This window comes from Gymnoscopelus braueri (genome assembly GCF_963280865.1).
Source record: "Gymnoscopelus braueri genome assembly, chromosome: 1".
Lineage (NCBI taxonomy): Eukaryota > Metazoa > Chordata > Actinopteri > Myctophiformes > Myctophidae > Gymnoscopelus > Gymnoscopelus braueri.
Window position 1 is genome coordinate 5,255,105 of NC_137603.1, and position 22,214 is coordinate 5,277,318.

General features: G+C 39.5%; 2 protein-coding genes across 2 annotated transcripts in view; one reads left to right on the forward strand and one right to left on the reverse strand.

Moving 5' to 3' along the window:
* The window catches only part of LOC308089679 (uncharacterized protein), a 496,849-nt gene that overhangs the window by 455,487 nt on the left and 19,148 nt on the right, over positions 1-22,214 (reverse strand). The window lies entirely within an intron of this gene.
* Positions 1-22,214, forward strand: part of LOC308082264 (excitatory amino acid transporter 2-like) — a gene marked incomplete at both ends in the record, with an annotated part of 30,653 nt that overhangs the window by 1,923 nt on the left and 6,516 nt on the right. The window contains 8 exons of the mRNA XM_080423961.1: positions 3,214-3,366; positions 7,477-7,727; positions 8,886-8,994; positions 9,813-9,939; positions 11,513-11,746; positions 16,619-16,813; positions 17,737-17,871; positions 21,097-21,367. Coding sequence (XP_080280087.1) covers positions 3,214-3,366; positions 7,477-7,727; positions 8,886-8,994; positions 9,813-9,939; positions 11,513-11,746; positions 16,619-16,813; positions 17,737-17,871; positions 21,097-21,367 — 1,475 coding nt within the window. The remainder of the gene's footprint in view (positions 1-3,213; positions 3,367-7,476; positions 7,728-8,885; positions 8,995-9,812; positions 9,940-11,512; positions 11,747-16,618; positions 16,814-17,736; positions 17,872-21,096; positions 21,368-22,214) is intronic.

Sequence of the window (22,214 nt, forward strand, 5' to 3'; positions counted from 1 at the left end):
TGTTTTGACATACATAAAGACTAGTAGCTGTTACGTGTTGACATAAATAAAGAGTAGTTGCGTGGTGACAGAAATAAAGAGAAGTTGTTGCTTGTTGACAGAAATAAAGAGTAGTTGTTGCGTGTTTACAGAAATTAAAAGTAGTTGTTGCGTGTTTACAGAAATAAAGAGTAGTTGTTACTTGTTGACAGAAATAAATAGTAGTTGTTGCTTGTTGACAGAAATAAAGGGTCGTTGTTATGTGTTGACATAAATAAAGAGTAGTTGTTATGTTTTGACATAAATAAAGGGTATTTGTTATGTGTTGACATAAATAAAGAGTAGTTGTTGCGTGGTGACAGAAATAAAGAGTAGTTGTTGCTTGTTGACAGAAATAAAGAGTAGTTGTTGCGTGTTTACAGAAATAAAGAGTATTGTTGCGTGTTGACAGAAATAAAGAGTAGTTGTTGCGTGTTTACAGAAATAAAGAGTATTGTTGCGTGTTGACAGACAAAAAGAGTAGTTGTTGCGTGTGAACAGAAATAAAGAGTTGTTGTTGCTTGTTGATAGAAATAAAGAGTAGTTGTTACGTGTTGACAGAAAAAAAGAGTAGTTGTTACGTGTTGACAGAAAAAAAGAGTAGTTGTTACGTGTTGACAGAAATAAAGAGTCGTTGTTGCGTGTTGATAGAAATAAAGAGTAGTTGTTATGTGTTGACAGAAATAAAGAGTAGTTGTTACGTGTTGACAGAAATAAAGAGTAGTTGTTGCGTGTTGACAGAAATAAAGAGTAGTTGTGACCCAAAGTTCCTTCTAAGGCTATTACAGTACAACCCTGAGAAGCAGTTGTCTTTGGGTTACGTCATTAATCTGCTGTAAATAAAAGCAAAACGCTCTGTCGCAATGATTGCTTCAACCCAACTTTAACAGGGCTTTGGTTTTATTCTGTTGTTTTTATTTTAATTGTATTTTTAAATGTAAATACTTAAAGGAGCACTTCACCCATTTTCAACCTTAACTTCATATAATTGCTCCTCACTGCTCATTATAAGATGGCACGATTTCCATCCACTCACACTGCATCTCATCGGTGGACTGTGGACAGTTCAGAAACCTGCCTATCAGTGACCTCATCAATGAGATTCCAATTAACTGCAGCCTTTCTCTTCCTGGAAAGTTTATAGCCTCAACGACCTTGCAGGCTTATGCAAAGGCTAAAATGTCATTTAGATAGCATGTTACTGTATGTAGACAGATGCCAGGTTTATTTGTCAGCGACGATATGTTTGTGTGTTTTGGATTCAGGTTGAATTTTAAAGTTTGTTGAAGTTTGTTGAAGTTGAAGTTTGGTGATGTTAGAATAGCATAGAATACTTTATTGGCAACAGTTTAAAGCACAGTATTGCCAATTAAAAGCACCAACATGGATGAAACAAAAAAAAAAGTCGAAGCTTGTTTCCATTGTGGTAGTTTGATTATATAACAAACAACACCCAACAGACTATGCAAATAACCATAGACAGTTAAGAACAGTAACACACTGGACAAGTGACAAGTAGAGGTTTGGTTTGTCTAGTTACCTTGTCATGATGTAACTCCAAAGGTGGAAATCAAAAATAATTGCTCCATTGATTAGAAATTGATAATTCAAAATATGCTCCTCATTGACTTACATTGTACAGTGAAACAGCTCTCAAAGTCACTCTTTTAGCACATAAATGAACACAAACAAAGCTGATTCAGAAAATATTGAATATAGAACATCACAAAACCTAGTACTGTTTTTTTTATATAAACTATATATATATTATATCAACTTCCTGCTGATTTTACTATTTGAAGATTCGGATCCAGATCCAGATCCGCGGATCCAGTCCAGTCTTAATATAATTTGCAAAATAAACAGGAAGTTAACATTTGTATTAAGAAAACAAACAGTACTGGGTTTGGTGGTGTTCTATATTGTCTGAATCAACTGTTTGTGTTTGTTTACGTGCTAAAATAGTGACTTTGAGAGCTGTTTCGCTGTAAAATGTAAGTCAATGAGGAGCATAATTTGAATGATCAATTTCTAATCAATGGAGCAATAATTTTTTATTTCTTGTCCGCCTTTGAAGTTACGTCATGGCAAGGTAACTACACAACCCAAACCTCTACCAAAGGGGTCTTGCCCTTTAACAGAAGAACACCCCACTGCCCATGTGTAGCCAAGGGGCAGTACAGCCAGGGAACGCGTTTATCTGAGTCCTATAGAGGCTATGCGTGTGACATTATCGTACCCGGAAGTTATGCCGGAACGCCTACTGAGTGGCAAAAAAAAACAACTTTCTGGCCTTGACAGCCCATACATCCAAACAGAAAAATCCTATCTGATTGTATTAACTCTTTGACTGCGGACGACGCGATAACGTGTCAAGTGCTACTTTGTCCAGTTGGCCGTCGACGCGCTTGACGCGCGTTCATTGTTTAATCTCTGATTGCGCTATGCTGCTTAATATTCAATGTTATTCTCGAGTTCCACTTACTTCACGGACATCTGCATCCGGTTTCATGGCCTGGATTCCGTTTCCGTTTTTAGATTTTTTTCCCCAGTCATTTTCGTCCAAAATAGGTAAATAAACGGGTTTTCACACGGTATAACAGACAAACGGACAGGTTCTCTTCTATAATCTATGGTCTGGGTGACGATCAGTCATCGCCGTCGTGTATCACATCGTAATTTTCGCCGATCAAAACAATCTGGGACGACGTCACGTCCGTTTTCATGTTTTTCCTCGTCTAATCTATCAAGAAGGGTGAGAGAGACCCAACGACATGATCAAGCTGTCATGTGCTGCTCTCTAGTGGCGGATTTGTGCTGGGTCTTTAAATTGTGTCCCCTTAAATTATTTTCATGAGAAAAATTCAAAATATAAAAATAAAAAAACACGAAAATTGCTGGCACTGGAGGAGTACTTTATGAAAATACTCTGGCAGTCAAAGAGTTAAACAACGTTAAACTCACCAACATGGCAGCTGTACTGAAAAAAATTACTATTTTCTTGGGGGTGTGTCTTGGTGGAAAAGTGATGCATGTGCATACTCTCTATTAGTATTTAAGTGAAAGCATGATTTAAGATCTGTTTTAAACTTGTTCTTGAGTTTTCAGGTGTGTTAATACTGTTAGATTCATGGTGATGTGTGTGTGTTCAGGTGTGTTACTGTTAGATTCATGGTGATGTTTGTGTGTGTTCAGGTGTGTTACTGGGCTCCTGCACGGGGATGCTGCTCAGACACTTCTCTCCCATACCTCCGGATGTCATCATGGTCATTGCATTCCCAGGAGAGATCTTGATGAGGATGTTGAAGATGCTCATCTTACCTCTGGTTGTCTCCAGTCTGGTCACAGGTGAGTGGTGCTACTGGTGCATTTTACATTCACATAGATGCAGTAGATAAACCTTTATTGATGATATCCACTTGGGAATGCATGTGTTGTTGTAGCAACAGCAGTAAGCATGAACATACAGGTAAGAGTAGAGAAATACAAATAAGATAACAAAATAAAACAATTATTTAATATAAAAAATACATATATTAAAAACAATAAAATAAGGGCCAGTTCAGATTGGCAGGCCACATCTTATTTGTGGCCAATGCAGAATGCAGTCACATTGTTTTCATGCAGTCTGAACACAAACAAACAAACAAACAAACAAACAAACAAACATGGACATTTTCTAATTTTCAGTACTTTTACTTCTACTCCACTACATCTCAGAGGCACATTTTGTACTTTTACTCGACTACAATTATTTGAAAACTTTAGTTACTAGCTACTTTGCAGATATAAATTGTTACATCATAAAACTTACATTAACCACTTTAGTCCTTTGTGTATACATAGGCTATTTGAAAATAGCAGATCTACAAGCTCACAACGAGCCGCATCACAACACGTTGTGAGCTTGTAGATCTGCTATTTTCAAACATTTTAGTACTTTTACTTTTGGTACTTTAAGTATCTTTTGATGCCAATACTTTTGTACTTTTACTCAAGTAACATTTTGAACACAGGCCTTTTATTTGCAACAGAGTTTTTTTTATATTGTGGTATTGCTTTTACCTAAGTAAAATATCTGAGTACTTCTTCCACCACTGACTGTATGTACATGTCAGCAGGCCGGCCTACACCAGTGGGTAAAAGGATAATAGCCTATAGCACAGTATATAACAATGAGCGAAAACATTGACATATGCACTAAGAATGGGGGAAAAAAAGGTACAACACACTTTAATTACTGTACTTACAGAGCTTGTCATGCAACGTGGTAGCCATGAATCTATGCTATTGCAATTTCACGCTGAAATGACACTTGAAACATCACTTTAGGCATGAAAGCCCAGTTTTACACTAAAGCTATAAGAAAAGAGCTTATCTACCAGCTCACAATGTGTTGCATCAGCTTGTAGAGCTGCTATTTCTTTTTTAATAACTGAAAATATATTTTTATGCCAATACTGTTGTAACAGTTTGAATACAGGACCTTTACTTGTAACAGAGTATTTCTACCTCGTGGTATTACTACTTCTACTTGGGTAAAGTTTTATTTGAGGACATTGTGAAAACAAAGTTTGCAGTGGCCATGAGACTATAGCCTATATTATGAATGAGCTCATTGTGTGTCTTCCACTCAGTGCTTTAGTCCATCTGTAATGTCTTTATTATACACCAAAGAGATCTTTCTAAATATCTGTAAACAACATAATTCTTCCTCCAGAGGAGCATTGGACAGGGAGGCTCCATTATAGCCTATATACTCTTTATTTCTCACCAGAGACAGACCAACATAAAATGCACTTCCAGTACAATAGGGCCGTGTTGGATCGCTTCCAGACCTAAATACAAATCTGACTGCTCCGTTTAACCCATTCTATCCGGGGAACACATATGTGACATTTTAGATTTTATTTTATTGATTGATTGATTGATTGATTGATTGATTGAAATTTTTATTAGGCAAAAGAATGTAAAACAACACAGTTACATTTATAATGCTTTTGTCTAAAAGGTCCGGCCAAAAAAGTCCTTGCGGACTTGTTTCCGTTGGGGTCCTTGAGTTAATTTCATAGACATATATAGTAGCAACCAAACAGTTCAAAAATCAACATGAAAATACAGATAATACAGAAAAAGTACCACTATGTACAAAAAAAGCATTAAAAAAATATATGTACAAAAAAAAGGGGGGGGGAAGCATGGAAAAATATAAATTATATACAAAAAAAGCATGAGGAAATACAAAATATGTACAAAAAGAGGAGGGGGGGGGGGGGGTCGTCTGTCTACAGGGAAACTGGTACTAGCTCCTCTTTCGGCCTCCAGAAAGATGAGTTTTTAGGGCTGTTTTGAATGAGCCCAGCGAACTGCATTTTTTGAGGGATGGGGTTAGACTATTCCATTCCTTGGTGGCTGTGCTATAGAAGGAGAATTTGCCCATGTTTGTTTTATGGGTGGGTGGTACCAGATTGTTGTTTACGCTCCCTCTAGTTTCGTGGCTGTGGGTGTCACTAACTTTTTCTTTCTTTTTTTTTTTTTATACAAGCTTGTAGATCTGCTATTTTTGAAAGAAATCGTGAAAACTCTTTGAATATCGGCTATATATATATCATTTTTGTGAAAAAAAAAAAGCTCAAATCTTTGGTCCGGGGGGCGGGGGGGGGGGGGGGGGGGTGGGGACAAAGTATAAAATAATGGTTATTGGCTATAGTTAAACATCTAAAATGACACAGATGGGATCCCGGATTGAATGGGTTAAGGACACTTTTGTTTTGGTCGTGGCTGCTGAGCCGGTACTGGTTGGTACTGGTTGGTACTGGATGGTACTGGTTGGTACGCACATTGTACAAGCTCTGAAGGTCATGGCTAAATCCTCTGTCCTGGTGGACAGTAAATAAGTGCATCGTTACTTGAGTAGTGAGTACTGTACTCCAGTAAATCTTTTGGAGTATTCGTTGTTTATGTTTTTGTCTTTTGGAAGCTGCTGATTTTCACTCTACACGCTACATTTCAAATAGAAATACTGTACTTTTGAATTGATCACTTAAGCCCAATTTCAAACATAGTGGAAAATAGACGATATACAAGCTCAGAACATGCCTCAGTATGGCAAGTATATGTTGTGAGCTTTTTTTTGTTGTGGCTATTTTCACTATTTTTGAACATTTCTGACATTTTCTCAAAATGTCTTTCGTAATGTGTACGTTTGAATACTTGAATATTTACTTGAGTACATCGTCTCTGTCGGGTGGAAACCTCATTATGTCCAAAACTGTTACTTTTCAGGATTTAAATTCAAAAACAGCAAAAGTAGCTGAACTGCAAGCTCCGAACGCGTCGCTTCGCGCCGCATTTTGTGCCGCGTTTCGAGCTTGTGCATCTGCTACTTTTAATACCTTTGTGTGACGCTGTGTAGTATGGCGTTCAATAACGAAAAAAAAAACACAAAAAGTTGGTATGGAGTATGGAGATAAGAGCTTTCTGCTCGATAGCAACGATATACGTTGTCCACCTCTGCTGGTTGGTACCTGCTACTGCTTCTACAAGCTCTGAAGGTGTTTTGAGGTCATGCAATCTATAAATATTGTTACTGTCGGGCAGAAACCTCTTATCTCCATGTTCTAACTCTTTGTGTTTTTTCATAAATTAACGCCCTGTTTGATCACACTACACAGTGTCACACAAAAGCATTAAAAGTAGCAGATTTACAAGCTCGAAACGCAGTGTGAATCGACGCATTTTGAGCTTGTAAATCTGCTACTTTTGATGCTTTTGAATTTGTACCCTGAAAAGTATGCTATTTTCAAAATATTTGGATACATTTTGAACTTGTGAAATGGGGCATTTTGCTTTTACTTTAAGTATATTTTGATGCCGATACCTTTTGTACTTTTACTCAAGTAGCCTACCTTTTGAATACGGGAATTCTACTTTGTAACAGAGGATATCTATACATTGCAGTATTGATACTTTTACTTACATAGTACATAATAGATAGTTCACCTATCCCTATTCTATCGATTAGGCGCCCCATGGAGATGTTTTGTTTTTGTCGCATTTTTAACCCATTAAGACCTGGAACTGTGACATTTTTAGATTTGAGCTAAAACTTTGGGCTATTCAAAAATAGCAGATCTACAAGCTCATCGCTACGAGCTTGTAGATCTGCTATTTTTTTAAATTCGTGAAAATGTATGCAAATCTTTGAATATATATATTTTTAAAGCGAACATTTTTAACTCAAATCTTTGCTTCTGGGGGTCCCTGGAACAAAATATTTTGATGGGGGTCCGCGGCCAAATACATATCATTTTGGGGGTCCTTGACATGAAAAAGATTGAGCACCACTGATATAGAAACATACGTTTTTCAGAAAACTGTTGAGATTTAGGAGACATGTAGAATCGGCTTCAGGTCTCAATGGGTTAAGCCAATTCAATTGACTCTACCCCACAACAGGTCTTGCCGGTCTGGATCCCAAGTCCAGCGGTCGGATGGGCACCAGGGCCATGGTGTACTACATGTCCACCACGGTGATCGCCGCGGTGCTCGGCGTGGTGCTGGTGCTCATCATCCACCCCGGAAACCCCAAGCTCCGCGGGCAGATGGGAGCGGGCAAGAAGAACGCCGAGGTCTCCAGCCTGGACTCCTTCTTCGACCTCATCCGAAACCTCTTCCCGGAGAACCTGGTGCAAGCCTGCTTCCAACAGGTATAGCGATTTGTCTTTGTACATTATTGTCATCAATCATCAATAATGACAATGTATTTATTCTATAAAACAGATTGTCCCAACTCCCAATCCTGGATTGGGTCAGAATCAGAATGAATTTGCTTTATTTATTAGGCTGAACAAGGTTTGTGTTGATTTTGACTCCATTTAGTTTTAGTCATATTTCAGTCATCTGAAATGTTTTAGTTTTTGTCTAGTTCTAGTCAACTAAATATCATAAGATTATGGTCGACTAAACCTACAGTTGATTTAGTCGACTGAAATGTATTTCGGCGGTGCCTTGATGGCGTCGTGATGGCTGATTTTACACTTGGTTGCATGTTGAAAATAGCAGATCTACAAGCTCACAACTTGTGAGCTGGTAGATCGGCTATTTTCAGAGCGCAACACCCGAGCGCAAGCAAACATAAAATGACTTGTCTTTTAGTTCTACTGGATCTCTTCTCCACTAGTCCCTCCCTAACATTTTAGTCTAGTTTTTATGTGTTGACGAAATTGTCAACATATTTAGTCTAAGTCTTAGTCATCGTAGCTTAGATTTTATTAAGTTTTCGTCAGAGAAAAAAGGTAGTCAACAAACATTTTTCGTCATTGTTTTAGTCGACGAAATCAACACTGGTGTTGGGTTGGATTATTATAGACCATATTCACACGGCGGCCATATTGGAATTTAACATTGAAAGTGCCGCCACCCGGGGTGGCTACTTTCATTGACTTCATAGAAACATGGCCGCCGTGTGAATATGGTCTATGGTGAAGCCTTCTACTTCACACAATGCTATGGTCATTTTGACAGGTCGCCACCTAGTGGAGGTGATTGCCCATGGCATGCTGATTCTGTTCATGGCTACCCTGCATGGGATCAACTCCGTTTTCGGTTTTCTGGTCCGGTCTAGAGTGGATATAACCCAAAGCGTTGTGCACCTCCAAAATGATTCCCCTGGTTTAAAATGTGTTTAGTTTGGTATAATTGTTACGTTTCTTTTGGTATAATAATTGTTTGGTATGTCCATCTTTTATTCTAACTTATTCTGACTAGTGAGACTAAACTAATTGATTCAGCACAATGTTCAACAAGTTTTTTCTTACTGTGTAATTGTATTATATTAATTTGATGTTTTTAAATGTCATTTGCAGATTCAGACGATAACGACCAAAATCCCAGTGGACACTAACCGGACCAAAGGACCGCCCCAGTTCACCATCAAAAGGTCGCTCCAGTTTAAAGGAGGAATGAACGTCCTCGGTTGGTCAAACATTTATTTCATAGTGTAATGTAGCCTATTTACATGACAGACTTTTATTAAAATATATATGATCACTTTTATTCCTGGACATTTTATGGACATTTGATTTATTGTATTTTATTTTATTTATTTTTAATTGATGAAAAGTTTTGATGTTTTTTTTTTTTTTTTATCTACATTTTTATCCCACGATTTTGTAACCCTATTTTTTACACCCAGTGCCAATTGTCTATGTAATCCTGGGCACTACCTTCCCTCTGCCAACCTAGGGAGGCCAGGGCCGAGCTCATGCCTCCTTCAATGCATGAGAGCCAACTGACCTTCTTGTCACCTGACAGGGGAGAGTTTCCCTGGTTGGACGTAGCGCGTGGAAGGAACACGTTATTCCAACCAGTTCCCTTCCCCTCCATCAGGCGCCCCGGCTGGCCAGGGGGAGGCAGTATAGTGACCAGGATTACTGCATGTTTTTGTGAGGGTACCTACCCTAGGAGACACGGGGAGAACATGCAAACTCCACACAGAGTAGGCCCTTTCACCAACCCCACCTAGGGTATGGGCACTGATGACGCGGAGGAGAGAACACGTCCCCAGTGGGAATCGAACCCAGGACCTTCTAGCTGTGAGGCGACAGCACTACCGACTGCGCCACCGTGCCCCACAGTTTTGATGTTTTTGTTTAAACTTAAACCAAAAAAATGGTCTGTGACCGGAACATGGGTCCCGACCCACTGATTGGGACACAGTGCTATATAAACCACATTCATAAGGCAGGTGGCAGACGTCTCTCTTACTGTATCATTATGCTCTTTACTTGCAGGTTTAATCGGGTTTTTCGTGGCGTTTGGAGTCACCATGGCCAATATGGGACAAAAGGCCAAGCTGATGCTGGAGTTCTTCAACGTCCTGAACGAGATCGTAATGAGGCTGGTGGGCTACATTATGTGGTAAGTACTGTGTACCCCCACAAAGACCAAGTACATTTACTCAAGTACTGCACTTGCGTAATATGAATATGAAATATTGTTTTAAATGAACACATCCACTGAGACACAGGCAGAGTGGACAGACATAGTGCCATCTTAAAATGAGCATCAGTGAGGACCAATTATATGAATATAGGTTGAAAATGGGCAGTGGTGTAAAGTATCTAATTACATTTACTCAAGTACTGTACTTAGGTAAATGTTGAGGTATTTTTACTTTACTGGAGTATTTCCAACTTTCAATACTTTTACTTCTACTCCACTTCATCTCAGAGGCCAATATTGTACTTTTACTCCACTACAATTATTTGAAAACTTTAGTTAATATTTACTTTGTAGATTTTGATTATTATTACAAAACATACACTTCAGCCCTGTATATATTTCAGCCATTTGAAAATAGCAGATCTACAAGCTCACAATGTGTTAATGCGACACATTGTGAGCTTGTAGATCTGCTATTTTTGAAAATTGTGAAATTTTACTCGTATCAGAGTATTTCTACAGTGCAGTTTTGATACTTTTACTTAAGTAAAACATTTGAGTACTTTTCCACCACTGGGGAGGATCAATTATTTGAATATAGGTTGAAAATGGGTGAAGAAATGCAACACCTATACATTGTTATACCTTTAAAGCCAGGAATACCTCTGTGTGTAGTTGTTGCTATATACAGTATACAACCAATGTTTATTGTGTCGACTAAAACTATTACGAAAAATGTCTGTTGACTACCTCTTTTTGACTGACAAAAACTAAGTAAAAACTAAGCTATGATGACTATAACTATATGACTAAATATATTGACAATTTCGTCGAGAAATAAAAACTAGACTAAAATGTTAGTGAGGGACTAGTGGAGAAGAGATCCAGTAGAACTAAAAGACAAGTCATTTTATGTTTGGTTGCGCTCGGGTGCTGCAATCTGAAAATAGCAGATCTACAAGCTCACTGCGACGCGTTGTGAGCTTGTAGATCTGCTATTTTCAGCATGCAACCAAGTGTAAAATCAGCCATTACAACGGCATTAAGGCACCGCCAAAATACATTTTAGTCGACTAAATCAACTGTAGATTTAGTCGACTAAAACCAGACAAAAACTAAAAAAATTCTGGTGACTAAAATATAACAAAAACGACTTGTTATTCAGATGACTATGACTAAACTAAATCAAAACTTCCCGTCAAAATCAAACACCGATAGCAACATCATTTGTTTTTAAAGATTTTTGAATAAAACTTACACCAGGATTTAGAAGGCGTTTTTAACCCATTGATACCTGGAACGCATCTGTGTAACTTTAGATTTCTTTGGCTATTCAAAAATAGCAGATATACAAGCTCATAGCGCGGCACCGAGTGCCGCGCTACGAGCTTGTAGATCTGCTATTTTTGAAAAATCGTGAAAAAATATTTTTTATATTTTTTTCAAAAAACTGTTAGGATTTAGATTTTTTTTTAAAGAATCGCCTCAGACCTTAATGGGTTAAGAATGGGCCTCAGGTCTAAAAATGGTCTAAATGTGTTTTCTCCAGGTACTCGCCTCTGGGTATCGCCTGTCTGATCTGCGGAAAGATCATCTCCATCGCCGACCTGGAGGTGGTGGCCCGACAGCTGGGCATGTACATGGTGACGGTCATCGTGGGCCTGCTCATCCACGGAGGGATCTTCCTGCCGACCATCTACTTCGTCATCGTGAAGAAGAACCCCTGGACCTTCTTCATGGGCATCTTCCAGGCCTGGGTCACCGCTCTGGGGACGGCGTCCAGGTGGGGGCGCCACATGTCTCACACGTTCTTGAACTTAACCCATTAAGACCGGGAATTGTATGACATATCTGTGTCATTTTTTTTTTCTTTCTGTGGGCTATTCAAAAATTGCAGATCTACAAGCTCATAGCGCGGCACAGAGTGCCGTGCTATGAGCTTGTAGATCTGCTTATTTTTTTTTTATCGTGAAAATGTGTGCAAATCTTTGAATATATATATTGTAAAGCGAACATCTGTGACTCAAATCTTTGCTCTCCTGGGGATTCTAATGACTAAATCATAACAGTTTTTTTGTTTTTTGTTTAACATATGTTGCTATAATATCAGTGGTTCTCAAACAAAACACAGCGGACCCCCCCCCCCATCTCAAAATGCTTTGTTCCAGGGACCCCCAGAAGCAAAGCTTTGAGTTAAAATGTATATCTATTCAAAGATTTGCACACATTTTGAAGATCTTTCAAAAATAGCAGATCTACAAGCTCAGAGCGCGGCACTCCATGTCGCGCTATGAGCTTGTAGATCTGCTATTTTGGAATAACCAAAGACAGATCCCGGTCTTAATGGGTTAATGATTTTAGATCGTGAGTTTGGACATCTTTTATGTCCAAAACCGTTACTTTTCGGGATATGGGAGGGGATTAGGGAAGAAGAAAATAACCTGTGTTCCAATGGATCCCATGTTGAAATTATCTCAAACTCTTCAATTGTTTCATAAAACCCACAGACGCACTTATAGCAGCACTATGTAACTTTTTAACAACTATATACTGCAGCATATTATGTCCCACAACATTATAAAGCTACACGTTTAAGCAATAACAATCATCCTTCCATAAATGTATATAGACTCAGGGGGGTCCCTGCTAGGGGCTCGACTATATTACTATGTATAGACTCAGGGGGGTCCGTGCTAGGGGCTTGACTGTATTACTATGTATAGACTCAGGGGGGTCCGTGCTAGGGGCTTGACTGTATTACTATGTATAGGGGTCCCTGCTAGGGGCTTGACTGTATTACTATGTAAAGGGGAGACAATGAGTTTCATCCTGGCATTAGCCAAGGCACCAAAGGCAGAACAGCCAGACAAAGCGAAGACTGGCCAATCACAGCGCGTCCTCGCCGGACATGCTTGCAGAGCCTCATGGGTAATGAAGTCCAAGATGCTGGCTGCCATCTTATTTGTGTCCAAAGTGGCCACTGATACCACAAACTACATAGTGCGGCTTCAAACACTTTCACTTTCAAAAAAGTTTCTAAAAAATTGCAAAAATAGAAGATCTATACAAGCTCACAACGCGTCACATCGCGTTTTGCTACTTTGGTCTGACTAGTCATTCGCCAACACATGCACGATGAATAGGGCGCTGGTGTCGTGCACCGACAACAGCCGATTTACAAACTCATTCCGTCCGATTTCACCTTGAATATGCTGCATCTTCTTCACTTCTCTTGCATTGTCACATCCTAAACTTAAAGACTACTGTTACTATAACTCCCGAGAATAATGCTTTGTTATTGCCGTTGTCTCAAAGTTTTCCTTCTCCAAGGAATCCTGCATTTCACACTGTCCTTACCTTGTGTTGTGTATGTAAATGAGATGTAGCTTTACTCATTCCCTTCCCAAGGTGAGCTCAGAATTCTTTCAGGTTTCTGGCTTGGCAACAGCTCTGTGGTTTATGAAACAGCTCTTTGAAATAAACTTAATAAACACAAAACAAAACACATACCTGAGACAACCTGGGAACCCATTCTGAAAAGAAAATAATAAATTGCCTCTGGGCTTCAGAGATTAGCCATGAGATAATGATGATAATGATGATAATTCATTTAATTTGATTGTAACCACTTGAGCCCCGGCCAGCATGCCTATTCTGGGGGAAACACTTGCCAAAAGAAATGCCGATCTACAAGCTCGAGCTTGTAGATCGGCATTTCTTTTGGCAAAGGTTTAGACGGGAAAGAATTGTCCAAGTAGGCCTACAGTTGTAACTCAGGGCTGTTTTAGTAAGACCAGAGGGTTTAAGTGTTTAAATATACCCCATTAACTGTTGCCATAGCCACCAGCTAGTCTTAAGAACATACAAAAACAATTGCAGTTAACCACTTTATATTAACTTTACTTTATTTCATTATAATATACCCGGTATAAGTAGTCTCCCAGGGATCTATACGGGACCTGTCCGTTTTTCCCTCTACACCAAATAATTATCTTTCCCGAAAATAGACAATTTACAAGCTCACAATTTACAAGCTTGTATAGATCAGCTACTTTCGCCCCCAGAATAGGGACGCTACGGCCAGAGGCTTTGACAAAGTGGCTTATTAATGTATGGATAACAAGGAAACACGTGTCTATAATAACGTACGTGTATCACATGTCACATGCCATAATTATGTAGATGAACTGGCGTGCATTGAAATGGACTCAGCGGCGATCTAAAATTAAATTAATTAATCTGCAAAAAAAGTTCAAAGGTGAAGAAAATGCATAAAATTACCGCATGTTGAGGTTAATGCATTCACCAACACATTAGTTTGTACTTGACATTTGCCACCCCCACCCCCCCCCCCACACACACACACACACACACTAGGGGGTGCAAATTGCTATCCCCTAGAATCCCAAATGACGCACGCCTCTGGCTAAGGCTCAAGTGTGGTTAAAAACCATTCATTGCACTAATGTTTGTTGTAATGGCAGGAGTGAAATAACATTTAGATAGGTGGAGAGAAAGATGTTTGATGAAAGAACGGGCCGCAAAAACATGGTGATTGATGATGTTTTTCATTTTACGGCTGCTTGTAAAAGCATGACTTCTTGGTTACGAAAGAGAGGCCTGATGATAATGATCCGATGTCACAAGAGAGACACCGTGTCAATTAATTACGTGATTCCAACAGAGTTGTTTGTGTTTGTGGCCTAAACCCATGTCGGTTGGAGCTCACTTCTTTCCGGTTGCAGCTTGGCAACGATCATAAGAAAGCTCTTTGAACTCCACAAACACAAAAACAACCACTCCACTTTCACCCTCTTATACAAACCAATTAAAATATTTTCCAGGGGAAGTCTTCTATTTCTATTAACCCATTCAATCTGGGAACGCATTTGTGTCATTTGAGATTTCTTTGGCTATTAAAAAATTAGGGTTTTAAATCGTGAACATTTGTGCAAACCTTTAGTTAACATTTGTAACTCAAATCTTTGCTTCTGGGGATTCTACAAATGTCTTCTAAATCCTAATAGTTTTCTGAAAAACGTATGTTTCTATATCTGTGGAGCTCAAACGTTTTTCATGTCAAGGACCCCCACAATTGTATGTATTTGTCCACCAACCCCCCCCCCCCCCATCTCAAAAAAAATTGCTCGATTTTGCTATAGACCCCCATAAGCAAAGATTTTAGTTACAAATGTTCGCTTAAAGAAATTATATATATCCAAAGATTTGCACACATTTTCATGATGAAAACAAAAAAAAAAACGATAGCAGATCTACAAGCTCATAGCGCGGCACTCGGTGCCGCGCTATGAGCTTGTAGATCTGCTATTTTTGAATAGCCAAATAAATCTTAAAATGACACACAGATGCGTCCCCGGATTGAGTGGGTTATACAAAGTGAAGTGTTCATGTACCTGGTACAGTAGGTCGTGTACAGTGTCGTGCATGTCAGTATTTTTCAGCCACACTATTCTATTCTATATCCTCCCACGAGAAACATGATGCTGTGTTTTTGCAGTCAAACCGCATTTCTTTCTGTCGTCGGTTTTATTTCCTTTTGTCTATAGCAGTGGTTCTCAACCAGTGGTCCGGGGACCACCAGTGGTCCTTGAGGGGGTTCCGGGTGGTCCCCAGCTAAATGATGGAGAGTTGGTAACCAAATGGACCCTCTTGAGAGAGTAAAATGGAAACCAAATGGACCCTCATTTTACGCTCTCAAGAGTTAAATTATTGTTAAACATCTGCATTACTTAATTAAAGAATTGTTATTTTGATCAACTGTTTTCTCTCCTATGGAACCAACATCAATACAGCATCCAATGGAATTGTGGTCAAAATCCTTTTTCCTTGGCCTGAAAAAAAAGACCAGGAGACCTGGTTCTGCCAGACCCAGAATAAATTCATAGTACTTTATAAGGACTTCGTATGACGGACTTCGTATTACGTTTCAGCCTGTGTACCTTTTATGCCCATGCAGTGGTGGAAAAAGTACTCAAATTCTCTACTTAAGTAAAAGTACCAATACTGCAATATAAAAATACTCTGTTACAAGTAAAAGTCCAGAATTAAAAATTTACTTTAGTAAAAGTACAAAAGTATTGGCATCAAAATGTACTTAAAGTACCAAAAGTAAAAGTACTCAATATTTGAAAATAGCCGATCTACAAGCTCACAACGCGTCGCGATGCGACGCGTTGTGAGCTTGTAGATCTGCTATTTTCAAATAGCCTAGGTTTAAAATAGGTTTAAAGTGGTTAATGTATGTTTCATTATATCATAATTTATATCTGAAAAGTAACTAGTAACTAAAGTTTTCAAGTAAATGTAGTGGAGTAAAAGTACAATATTTGCCTCTGAGATGTAGTGGAGTAGAAGTAAAAGTAGTGGAAATTGGATAGATATACTCAAGTAAAGTACAAATACCTCAGAATTGTACTTAAGTACAGTACTTAAGTAAATGTACTTAGTTACTTTCCACCACTGTGCCCATGTATGGAGAAGAAAGGGTCCCTTTTATACAGCCGGTCTTTTTCGCCCATGTATGGACGAAAGGGGGCAGAGCCTCATGTACTGTAGGCCGGCCCTCTGGGTCTGGCAAAAAAACATGTTTAAGACCCCTGGTCTAAAGCGTTTCTCTTCGTATCGTTCTCTCCAGTGCTGGTACCTTGCCCGTCACGTTCCGGTGCCTGGAGGAGAACCTGCACATCGACAAGAGAGTGACGCGGTTCGTCCTGCCCGTGGGAGCCACCATCAACATGGACGGGACGGCGCTCTACGAAGCCGTGGCCGCTATCTTCATCGCTCAGATGAACGACATTCACCTGGACTGGGGCCAGATCTTTACTGTAAGGTGAGACATCGTTATGTTGATGTGCAAGGTAAGCATACCTTGTATCTCCATTTTGAGAGAGCTCAAAAATGGATGATTTTTAGATCTGTGGTTCTCCAAGTGGGGTCCGGGGACCCCCAGGGGTCCTTGGGGGGGTACCAGGGGGTCCCCAGCAAAATGTGTTAATAAAGCGACAATCATGTTAACCCCTTTGTCAAATAAAGGGGTTAAACCCTTTATGTGTGTGTGTTTGTCTTGTGTGTGTGTGTGTGTGTGTGTGTGTGTGTGTGTGTGTGTGTGTGTGTGTGTTTTTTTGCCGCAGAGAGAGAGAGAGAGAGAGAGAGAGAGAGAGAGAGAGAGAGAGAGAGAGAGAGAGAGAGAGAGAGAGAGAGAGAGAGAGAGAGAGAGAGACACAGACAGACAGACAGACAGACAGACAGACAGAGAATTTTAAGATTTATTTGGCTATTCAAAAATAGCAGATCTACAAGCTCAAGCTTTGAGCTTGTAGATCTGCATTTTTTTTTTTTAAATCATGGAAAATGTGTGCAAATCTTTGAATATATACATATGATTTAAAGCGAACATATTTAACTCCGATCTGTGCTTCTGGGGGTCCCTGGAACAAAGTGTTTTGAGATGGGGGTCCGTGGCCAAATACATATCATTTTGGGGGTCCTGGACATGGAAAAGGTTGGAGCACCACTGATATAGCGACATGCTGTTAGGATTTAGAAAACATTTTTAGGTTATGTATTTGGCCGTGGACCCCATAGCAATAGCAGTATCTATAGCGTGGCACTCGGAGCTTGTCGATCTGCTATTTTTGAATAGCCAAATCAATCTTAAAATGACACAGATGCGTTGCCGGCGTTGAATGGGTGAATAAGTAGCCTACGTTTGTAGTTGGTGGGGTTTGAACTGTTTTTCTCTCTGTCGTGCAGTATGACCGCTACGCTGGCCAGTGTGGGCGCCGCCAGTATTCCCAGCGCCGGCCTGGTGACCATGCTGCTGATCCTCACCGCGGTGGGCCTGCCCACCCAGGACATCAGTCTGCTGGTGGCTGTCGACTGGCTGCTGTGAGTACAATATTATGTGTGAACATGCACGCACCTGCACACACAAGGGTGTCATTTGGGGGGGTTTCAGGGCTTTTTTCCCCTGATTTTACATCAATTTCTCAATGTATCTCAATCCACGCCCATCCTTATAATGATGTTGTGTTTTCCCCCACAATAACAGAAAACAGAAAAGACACTATTATAGAGCCCTGAGGGACTCTGCTCAACCATAATGGGGTTCAACCCGTTCGAACTGGGAAAGCATCTGTGTGTAACCACTTTGACCATTTTTTAACCCTTGCATTGTGTTAGAAAACTGCACCCACTTGTGGTGTTAGCGGGTCAAATTTGACCCGTGATTTAAATCAGCCCAAAATACTAAAGAAATAAGTATTTTCATTATTTTTTTTCTCCCACCTCATAGCTGACTTGTAATGCATTCATATCCATGTAAACACTTTTTAAAATATTATGTTGGGTTAGGGCTAGGGTTTCATCTTTCAATATATGTCGTTTTCTATTATAAAAATGTAAAAATTCACTCATTAAATTTTCTATAATGAAGGCAATGGATAATGATGTTATCTAGCTATAATAGGATAATTAGGAATAATAATTAGAACACATTTCCCAAAAATAATTATTAAAAAAACACTTGTTCTCGTTTTTTTTTATTATTATTAAAAATAGTGACACTAGTGGTGTTAGGGTCCGAAATGACCCGTATACCATAGAAGGTAAAAAGTCATTTATTTTTCATAAACTCAAACTTTATTTTACTCCTGATAGCAAATGCTAATTGAGGACAAGTCTCTCTCACTCTCAAAGATGTAAACATTGAATATTGACAATTTGGGGGGAATTGAGCCACACTTCTTTGCCGGGTCATTTCGGACCCTAACATCACAAGTGTATTAACTTTTTTTTTTGAGACCATCAGAATTAATTAAAATGATGATAAATAATGTTGTTGCGTTAAAATGGCTATTTCTGAGGATATCACGAAGCCTCGTTTCAATAAAGAAATGTAAAGGGTACTTTTTACCTATTCAAACTTGAAAACGGGTCAAAAAAGACCCTAACGCAATGGAAGGGTTAAGCGAACTCGAAACTTTGCTTCGTTGCTGTCCGGCAGAAACCAGCTAACTCCATTTTGACGCTTTTGCATTTTTTTCCATAAATCAGGGCCATTGAACACACTTTACATCTGTGTGTTGGTAAAACAAATATTGATAATGAAAAGCATTAAAAAGCGCTTCTGACAAAACCAGCTAACTCCATTGGATCCTCAAACTTTCTGCTAAACCAGCTAACTCCACCGGAGTTAGCTGGTTCCCCCTTTTGACCTTCAACCTCATTGTGAGCTTGGAGAGAGAGAGTTGCTCTTGCGGCACAGAGCGCTATGAGCTTGTATATTTGCTACTTTTTTGAATAGCCAAAGAAATCTAAAAATGACACAGATGCTTTATCGGTCTTCATGGGTTAAGTGGTTTTAAGTGGTAACTTATTTTTTACCCCCCCCCCCCCCCGTTATCCTGCAATGAACCTGCACACTAAGCACACACAGAGATGTAACTCAGTCTCTTGAATCTGCGTACGACTAACACCGCTTATCATTTACAAATTGAGTACAATGAAGTCCAATTTGAGTTGAACACAATACAATACAATACAATATTATAAGAATATTTTTGATAACATTTTCTGTGAGAGTATATCTTTAGTTTGATTGCTATGGAGACGATTCTTGCTGGAATGTAACGTTAAATGTTGCTATGGATGGTTGCTATGGATACTGGATCATGTGACCCGCTGTCCTTGTCATAAGGTTTAAATTTAATTGCGAACGCAGCGGAAGGAGGCGCGCCGAAGGCAAGTGGAGCTTACTATGAAACCGTGCTCGGGTTGTGTCTCTGTCTGTGTCTCTGTGTGCACTGCCTGTGTGCAGCTCCTCTGAGATAAGTAAATGTCCAATTTAGACGTACCATACATCAAATGAAAGGTCTTTGAAAACTGAACACACCTGTCAAGGTTGCGTTTAAGCCCGCCCCTTCCCCCGGAAGGCACGCCCCGGAGAAGGCTCCTAAAAACTCCCCATTGAAACCCCATGTTAAATGAAAATTGCCCGAATCGCTCCGAAACTTTTTCTACCCCCCCTAAGTGGGGGTCTACAAACAAATACTTCGGGCTCGGATTTTGGCTCCGCCCCCCGGAAGTGGGTGAAACAGGCACTTCAAACACTTTGTTGAATTGTTCAAAAACATTAAAAAAAAAATGTTGGTCAATTTGTATTTTTCTAAGATGCTCCTTTTAACGCAGATTTTTTTTAATTTTAATTTTAATTTTTTTATTGGTTACTTACTTGTGATATGCTATGCTGTGTGTGCGTGTGCGTGTGCGTGTGCGTGTGCGTGTGCGTGTGCGTGTGCGTGTGCGTGTGTGTGCGTGCGTGCGTGCGTGCGTGCGTGCGTGCGTGCGTGCGTGCGTGCGTGCGTGCGTGCGTGCGTGCGTGTGTGTGTGCGTGCGTGCGCGCGCATGAGTGTGTGTGCGTGTGTGTGCATGCGTGCATGTGTGTGAGTATGTGTGCCCATGCATGTGTGTGTGAGTTTGTGTGTGTTTGTGTAAGTGTGTACAGTATGTTTGTTCAAGTGTCATCCAGTCTTGGGAATGATTAATTACAACAATCTTTTGATGTGATGAAAAAGTCACTAATGAGAAAAGCTAGTCATAATGGTGAACTAAATGAACATCAGTTTACAAAGCACTGCTGTCGTGGAGAAACCTCGTATCGCCATATTTTAACTTTTTGTGTTTTGTTTTTGTACATTAATGTCTAACTTTGTCACACTACAGTGCCTCACAAAAGTAGCAAAAATAGCGTGTAGATCTGCAATTTTTTTAAATTGTGAAAATGTGTGCAAATCTTTGAATATATATATTTTTTAAGCGAACATCTCTAAAATATTTTGTTCCAGGGCCCTCCAATCTTTACGATTTTGCAAAAAACAGCAGATCTACAAGCTCATATAGCGTGGCACTATGAGCTTGTAGATCTGCTATTTTTTGAAAAGCCAAAGGAATCTAAAATGACAGAGATACTTTCCCGGATTGAATGGGTTAACAAGTGCTTCATTGGATCTATTTCCTGAATGTGAAGACTGAGGATTTTATTATTTACGTTTGGTATTTAACCGTTCTCTCTTTCGCCTTTCTGTCGTCTACGTTTACTCTGATCGTGTGCAGGGATCGTTTCCGTACGTCCGTCAACGTGGTGGGAGACTCGTACGGAGCGGGCATCGTGTACCACCTCTCCAAAGACGAGCTGGACCAGTTCGACGCCGAGCAAGCCGCCGAGCAAGCCCGAACCAACGAATACGACAACGCGGGAAAACGGCCGTCGTATTATCAAAACAACAGTAGTAACGAGAACATGTACGCCCAGCACCAACAACAACAACAACAACAACAACAACACATGAACCACCATAACTCGGCTTTGGACGATCAGTGCAAGGTACAATATGGATATAGAATGTCGGACATAGAGACGTGCATGTAGAGAGAGAGCCTCCCCGGGTGTTCGTCATGTGCTTGTGTTTTGAGTTGTTGTAACTGTCATCGTGTTTGTCCTTTGTTGTTTTTTATGTTATTTTGTATATTGACATAATTATGTTTATGTGAGTATACAATTGTATATGTTCGTTTGAAAGCATTGTTCAAAGGCGTAAAATAATATGTATATACTGTACACCATAATCGTACGGAAAAAAAGCAGTTTTTGTGATACCAGAAAAAAACATAAGTTAATATATAGTTAATCAACAGCATTCCAATCTCTTTATTTTTTTTACCACTTGTTATTTTAATACATCCTTATAGAAAAGCACTTGCCTAAGATGTTAAGCATCAGCTTTTCTCAAGCTTTTTTCTGCTCTCAAACCATTTTGTGTTCTGTGTTGATGTCTTAATTGGATATCTGCTGTTTGTTTTCTTAATTGGACATGTATTCGTGGTAGCCCTTGATCAAATGCTGCTCTTTGGTCAAAGAGCAACATTTTACCTGGCAGTCTGCTGCAATGGTAGACATAAAAACTGCTGTTTCATCCAATGTGATAATATTCATGAAATGCCAAAAGCAATTCCCCCCCCCCCAAAAAAAAAAATGGGAATAAATAATAATAATTCATGAAATGCAACAAACAACAAAAAATAACCCTCAATGCTCTTGCATTTATTTGCTAATTATTACATTGGATTGTCCGCATTGGTGCAACATTGTGTCTGATATATTCTGAATGAATATTATTATTAAGGATAATGTTGTGGTATTGCTGAGTATTGTAGTTCGGTTGGGCAGAGAA